Genomic DNA, 7,322 nt, shown 5'->3' with positions numbered 1-7,322 from the left:
AGAAGCTAATGATTTAGAGTTGGATGGAATCTTACAGCATGACTGTCACAAGCAAAGATGTGAAAGGCACAAATTCAAAGGATTGTCTCGGATCCCTATGCAAAACATTGTAATAACAAGAGAATGCATAGAAGAGGGTCTCTCTCTCTCTCTCTCTCTCTCTGAATTCCCTAATCCCTAAAACATTCCAAGCATTAATATCTCGCCCCCCTCGTCCGCTACAGAGAGCTGCCAGTATGGTAAGAGAGATGGGTCACTCCCACCCACTCATTCCCTCAATCATAACGCATCACTCATCACCATCCACCTCTTGCTTTCCCCACTCTCTGCCTCTCTGTCTCTCACCCACACGCGCACAAATTACACAGTTCCACATTATTCAGATATGCAATCCACACAAGTTTTCAACTTTCCCATAATCCATCTTTTCTTCATCAATCTCAAGCCACTAGGCCCAACCCCACTTCACATCACTCTTCACTAGTCCCATCCCATCCTCTTCCTTCAGATTTTTGTACTCATCTCTCTCCCTCTCTTTCCTATCTCTTCTCTCTCTCTCTGGGAACTTCTTCTCAATTTATTTTTTCTCAACTGTTGATGCTTTTTTGTTTTTCTTTTTGATCTCCTGTTCGGCTTTTCTTCTTTCAGTCGAGGAATTCTCACCCGTGATCTACTTATAAATCTAGTTCTACTGAATAGAAGCTCACAGAGATTATTCAGTCCCAAATAAAAAAGAGAGAAAAAGACTTGAGAGAGAAAAAATGTCAATGGAAATGATGGCAGCCGAACGTGTTTGTTATGTTCACTGCAACTTCTGCAACACCATTCTAGCGGTACAGCCCTCTTATCAATTATATTTTGTTCTCTCTCTACCACTTTTTTTTTTTGGGGGGGTTTTGATTCAATTCCGTGTTCTTAATTCTGAGCTTTTCATGATGCCGTTTCGTCCTTCAGCAGCTATGATACGGCATATCTTGCATTCAGCTAAGATATATAAAGGAACGAGCTGTTCTGGGTAGCCATGAAAGACTAAAATTCTGTTCAGTAGAACAATTATGAATGTACATGAGAGAATGAAAATTGACCTATTTATTGAAATGCATAACTGTCGCCCCGATTCGTAGAAAAGCCAAGCCTGTGTTCTTCTGGGTAACTTTCCCTAAGAGTTGGAATCCATTAATTAAAAGTGGTTTTCTTTAATTTACTACTAGCTATGTAATTCAGACCAAGACCTCTGATTCCTCTCTTATATCATGAGAAAGTGCAATTGGATTTTTTCCACAAATCTCAACTTCATACGTTGTAAGTTAACAAAATCCAAAATCGAAACCTAAAGTCACCTTTCGATCTTTCACTAAAAGAAGTTACAAGTGTCGCAAATTTTATGGACAATACAAAGGATTGTTCTGTCAGCCCTTATGGCTAGGTAGGGCTGCTAAAGGGGATTAGGGTTCTTCCGATATTGTAAAAGCTTTCCCCTCCCACTTTTCTTCTTCGCAGCAGAATGATTGAATATATATATATATACACACAGACACACAATCTCAGACATATAACGTGTAGTATAAAGAAAGTTTAGTGCGTTTCAAGTTTTTTTAACATCTTTGTTTTTTTCTGTCCTTGGTGGTTACGAAGAATCCCTATAGGGAGTCCATGTGATAGCTAGCAATATGATTTTCTCTCTCCTCAGTCCATATGCCTTCCCTTTCAGTGATGAGAAGGAAGGTTGGTATTTCTGTTTGTCATGGGTTGGCAAGTAAATCATCTTTTTTATGATCCAATACCCACCTGCTTCCTTTAGGTACTCAAGGTCTTGTTTCTCTTTATTTCTACACAGAATCTCAGGGGTTAACCTGGCCATTTTAAAAATCTTGCCTCCCCCGCTCTCTCTCTCTATCATAACATCTCTGTGAAATTACTCCTTTTGAGAAAGCACTCTCTGGGATCCCTTCTTTATCTCCCTCTCTCCATAGCACAAAAGAGCAGTGAAATATTTAACCTACTTTATCAATGATGATGCTTCCGTCTTGTTTTCTTTTTTCCTGGGTTCTCTATATATGAATCTTAATTTGAATATAGGTGTGCGGGCTAATGGCATTCAGTTCTTGGCCTTTAATTATGGTTTCCGTTCCTGTCAAGTCCTTTTCACCTCTACTGTTTCTTTCTTTTATCATCTTGCCTTGCAGTGTCAGGTAATTAAAAAGTCATAGACGCATTGTGAGAGTGCTAACTTTTTAAAATTTCAGGGTTAGATAAGCTTTAGCCCTCTTAGTTATTACTCATGTCAGGTCCTGATCTTACTGCTGGCGGAGATGTATTGAGTTGCTCACTCTCTTGGCCCATAAAAGCAGCATGACCTCTCAGAATCATGAAAAAGAAAGCTTCTTTATCATCATCTACAACTTCTTTCGTCGGTTTCTCTTCTGGGCTCCTTTACCAAACTTTGCTTCTTGTTTTTTCTTCTGTTTTCATCTTATCATTTTAATTACTGGTTCTTGCAATCACCTTTCTTGGAAATGTGGAAGCTTCCCTGCTCCTACATTTTCAAATTAACAGCCTGAAGCTCTGATCTGTGGCTAGTAATTATTCAAAAATTGTATCAGGGGAATTTGAAGAAAGGTTTGTTAGAAATCCAAAAATTTGAGGCTACACGTGATTTTATAGAGTTTTGAGCGTTTATGTTTGTTATTGTGTGTAGATAGTAATTCTTAGGCACAATTTACATTGTCAGATAATAATGTAAGAAGCCAACGAATGAAAAATACACTTATCAATAAAATGGATAAAGAACATGATGGGATGAGACAAATCCACTTTAGTTGCTATATATTTGTTCCTTCGCACCGCTTAACTGTGTTAGACTTGCATACATATCTGATACTCTCATGTTTGTGTCTTAGAGAGAGAGAGAGAGAGAGAATCTTTTTTGTTTTCAAGTAGAACTGCAAGTGATGCATGATTTTGTTTCGTATTCCAAAATGGGCACTGGCAGGTTAGTGTTCCATGCAGCGGTTTACCGACCATAGTGACGGTTAGATGCGGACATTGTGCCAATTTGCTATCAGTTAACGTGGGTGCTTCACTTCAAGCGTTTCCTCCTCATCAGAGTCACCCTCAGGTTTTTCAGACCCTTTTGGCTCTCTTTTTATGGTTTAATGGGTAGCTGGATGTCAATTCTTCTTTTGCTGTTTCTGTACTAGTGATTTGCATTCCTTTTTGTTGAAAAGCAGGAGGAACATCTCCATAAATTAATTTGTGCTTGTGTGAGTGAATGTGTGTGTTTTCATTAACTTTTCTATTCTCTTGCTATAAGCCACAGAAGCAGCATCTGACTTTTGAAGAACCAAGCAACAAAGATCTGGGATCATCTTCAAAATGCAGCAAATTAGGTCCATTTGAGTCTGTAGAGAATGAGCAACCTAGGATTCCTCCCATTCGGCGTGAGTATTACTCTCTTTTGGTCTTTTTTTTTTTTTTTGGGTGAAGTAGGCTGTGGCTACCATGTCATTTATAGACCACAGTTCCAGCCGAATGAGTTAACGGCAACAAATTACCATGCAATAATTGTTTATTATATTGGAGCCCCTTGAGTCTTGTTTAACAAGCTTGTGATTATTTGTGGTCCATGACTGACGTAGTAGGCACTGCCCACCCTCTATTTCCTTTGAATTTTGTTTTTGGTGTCCACGCACAATGAGGCTGTTCCTTTTGCGTCAAATGGTGTATAACTAACTATACACCCCGAAGCTTCAAGGGCAAAGACACTAATTAAGACACGCTTCACAAACTGGCATGTGTTAATAATAAGCAAATGCAGAACAGCAGGTTGAGCCCACTTGTCATAAATCTAGTTTTCACAAGAGTGGAGAATCAATGTCTGAGTATCCAGTTTCTGTTTTGGTACAAAGGGTATCCAAATCTGTGTATGGCCCCCTCTTAGATGGCGATCTTACATAAAAAACAAGTTGACGCATCTGTAATTGATTACTGTGCCCTAGAACATATCTCATATATATGTAAAATCAATTTATACAGTTACAGATTCAACTTACCATAAAAGCTTGCTGAGGTAAACTGATAATGATATATAATTGTACAATATTTATATCATGAGTTTCTCTCAGTGGGGGCAAAACGTGACCTTTAAAAAATGATCTCGACAAAGATATTTGAGAAAAATATATAGCAGCAAAGATAAAGAGAAGCGACTAATAGGAGATCACATAAAGAACCTTCAGGTAAACAGATGAGAGGTAAATGATCATGCCATTGCCAGTGCAGTGATCAATTTATGGGGCCCGCATTTGTCAAGAACAGTAACTCAAAATGAGTCATGTTTGATGTAACGAAAAAAGTATCTATTCTGAGTTAATTGATGTGCACCATATACATGTGTGTGGGTGTGTGTGTAGACACACTGTTTAATCGGTATTTTGTGCTTCCTTATATTCTAAACTTCATGGTCTAGTTATGATCAATATTGCAGCTCCTGAGAAGAGACAACGTGTTCCTTCTGCTTATAATCGGTTCATTAAGTAAGTAATTTATTTTTGAATTTTTTTATTTAAATTCATATATTTCTATATCTTAATCTTGTATCTGATTCCATTCATAAAAAAGAAAAAAGAAAAAGAAAAAGGAACAACTTGTAATTTTCTTTCTGTGGTTTTGCAGGGAGGAAATCCAAAGGATTAAGGCTAGCAATCCTGACATCAGCCACAGGGAGGCTTTTAGCACAGCAGCAAAAAATGTAAGTTTATTATTTATATTAGTTAATTTCGTTCATTTTTTAAACCTATATCATCTTCATGAAGAGAACATTCTCATGTATGAATGTAAAGGACTTAGTACTAATTAAATTAAAGTTATCTTAAAACTCTGAACAAAATATGTAGTAATAAAAGTAATTAACACCTCCGGGAACCTTGTATTTGTTATAATATAAAGTTGCAGATACTAAAAATTAAAAGGTTTATTTTGTCGGTATAAGTTTATCAAGCACAAACGTACTGCAATTTTTCATCTAATATATTTTTTATTCATTAAATACAAATTACACTCAACAAAATTTGAACATAGAATTAAGGGAGTGCCTGGCGCTCAACCATGTTATAGAGCGTCCAGCTTGAGAAAGGACCCATATCTCTTTTAATTCATCTGTTGAGATTAATGTATTAGTTGACTGATTGAGTACTTAGACAAAGTTCTTCAATTTTAATATTGCTATCATTTTTTCTTTTAATAGACACATGAAATGCGATGCCATGCAAGTAAGTTTTTAACTTCGTCACAATTACGGAGACAGGTAGTTTAAATATATTGTGTGTGAATGTTTGCCCCCCCGGGGGGTTTGTATTTCCTTGGTTCTAGCTAAAGATATTAAATCATACTATCACAAGAGGTGAGCCTCAGACATTCGTATATTTACGCAATTCCTTTTTAGTATATATTTAAAAAGTAATATTTCTCATGTATAGTATATTATATTGGGCACTGAAGGAATTTCTTAATTTTTCTGTAGCATCAGACGTATCATGCAGTGTACATATTGCAGTGTTATGTGTAGTTATCATGAAACCTTACATGTCACAGACATATTTTAACGAGTCATTATTGCATAGTTTCTTTAGGATGTATTATTTTATATCCCCAGTATGTATATAAATACACACACACACACACACAAACGCACGCTCTAATTGTTTTTGCATAAGGGCTTCAATAAGTTGCACGTAAGTTTACATAGGTAAATTTAATGTTAGCCCTAGTTGAGTTTTCTCCATCTGCAAATGCACCACATCAACAGTTCTCTCATTGCTGCATATGTCGGGTTTGTGCCCTCATTATTCTTGATGTTTGAGAATAATTACATTTTACACATTCAACCATCTTCTTTAGGATCTTCCAGTTTAGTTACGTCCCATCATATGTTTTGCTTAGTAAAGGGAGACACAGGGAGGACTAGTATATGTATAGTTTCTGTACTGTATAACGTGCTCTTCACCATGATAAATTTGGCGCACCCATTATACAATTAAACCTACACATTTCAAGATTCACTAACACTATGATTATTTCTTGAACGTAAGGCGAAATATACATTTTTTTTTTATCTTGGTGCTGTATGAATAATTAGACATTATAACAAAATCCTATGTTTCTTATTATATATATTGATTTCTGGGTTTTAATAACCCATATTATATATGTCGTTTCTGGGTGCAGTGGGCACATTTCCCTCACATTCACTTTGGATTGAAGCTGGATGGAAACAAGCAAGCCAAGCTGGACCTTGGGGAGGGAACTCAAAAGTCTAATGGGTTCTACTGAGATATAAATAGAAGGCTGTGAGTCTCTGCTAGTTTTCTCTATGCTTGACCTAAATCTGTGTAAAAGGAAAAAGTGAGGTTGATCAAATTTCTCATTCATCATACACAATTGGATATGGAGGAGAGAGACTATTCTGAAAACCTCAGCCTCACATGTTAACTGTAATAATTATAACAGATTTAGATAATCATGTATTGCCCTTTTCTAGTGGTTGTTATTGTGAAATGAATATGATTGTTGTTTCTGTGTGATTGCATTTATTATTATAAACGTTGAAGCAGATAAGTAAACAATACGTTGCTTCTAATGATGTGCCATTTCGGTCATAAATTAAGAATCTTTCAAAGCATTCTTATCTCTTTGCGCTAATTAATTATCATGCCGAAGGCAGCCTGTTTTGAATTTTCTTGCGGGTTCTTTTTATTCTTCCGTAATAATTGCAAATAAGGGATGGGTAACTTATCAGTCTCGTTCTCCATATATAGGCAGGACCACATGAAATTGCTTTTCATTGCTGGTATAGTCATCATTTGAGTCTTTTACGGTGCTTCAACCTGCTGAGAGGAATAGTGTTTTTAACCCATCCATATATTGCACGAGAGATATTTCTATTTTACTATCTTTGCTTTTCTTCCTTGGAGTCTTGTGCTCTGGGTTCATTCGAACAATATGTGATTCTACAATCCCAGGATAATTGAAGAAAGAAAGACGAGAGAGAAAATGAATTGTTAGAAGAGGTCTCTATTACTCTTTTTTTTTTTTTCCTCTTTGGTAATTCTTTAATTATATAATTTCTCTTTTTCTTCCTGGACCGCTTTGTTCAGTTAATGCAGTACAGCCATCCATTAAAGGAACAACATGTAATGCAGGTTTTGCATGCATGTCTTGGCCTGACACAGTTACAGTTTCTTTTATTCTTCCAAGAAAAATCATAAGAGGTCTTGCAGGGAAGAGATAAGAGTCGAGAAGACCCTAATTTTCCTAATCAAGTC

At 36.4% G+C, this 7,322-nt stretch overlaps 1 protein-coding gene across 5 annotated transcripts; it reads left to right on the top strand.

The window, feature by feature from the left end:
• The first annotated feature begins 264 nt into the window (after positions 1-264).
• Positions 265-6,574, top strand: LOC129312535 (putative axial regulator YABBY 2). 5 transcript variants are annotated; one of them, XM_054955185.1, is made up of 7 exons: positions 265-514; positions 649-833; positions 2,993-3,118; positions 3,314-3,440; positions 4,469-4,535; positions 4,675-4,750; positions 6,226-6,574. In XM_054955185.1, the coding sequence occupies exons 2-7, from the start codon at positions 762-764 to the stop codon at positions 6,328-6,330; spliced, it is 573 nt and encodes a 190-aa protein (XP_054811160.1). In that variant the 5' UTR covers positions 265-514; positions 649-761; the 3' UTR covers positions 6,331-6,574. The 5 variants fall into 5 exon arrangements, with proteins under 5 accessions (XP_054811160.1, XP_054811163.1, XP_054811161.1 ...); XM_054955188.1 differs by lacking the exon at positions 265-514 and having other exon boundaries at positions 521-833; positions 3,320-3,440; positions 4,487-4,535; XM_054955186.1 differs by lacking the exon at positions 265-514 and having other exon boundaries at positions 521-833; positions 3,320-3,440.
• Positions 6,575-7,322: the final 748 nt, after the last annotated feature.

Source organism: Prosopis cineraria, unplaced genomic scaffold (genome assembly GCF_029017545.1).
Source record: "Prosopis cineraria cultivar Desert tree isolate PC_DT_omini unplaced genomic scaffold, ASM2901754v1 PC6, whole genome shotgun sequence".
Lineage (NCBI taxonomy): Eukaryota > Viridiplantae > Streptophyta > Magnoliopsida > Fabales > Fabaceae > Prosopis > Prosopis cineraria.
This window is presented reverse-complemented; position numbering and strand designations above follow the sequence as displayed.

What these genes read in the sequence shown, in the direction of transcription:
- LOC129312535 (XM_054955185.1), top strand. Translation starts at nt 762, where the DNA reads ATGTCAATGGAAATGATGGCAGCCGAACGTGTTTGTTATGTTCACTGC. An exon ending in TAGGATTCCTCCCATTCGGC is followed by an intron (nt 3,441 to 4,468) that starts GTGAGTATTACT and finishes TTCATGGTCTAG; the next exon opens with TTATGATCAATATTGCAGCT. An exon ending in GCTTATAATCGGTTCATTAA is followed by an intron (nt 4,536 to 4,674) that starts GTAAGTAATTTA and finishes GTGGTTTTGCAG; the next exon opens with GGAGGAAATCCAAAGGATTA.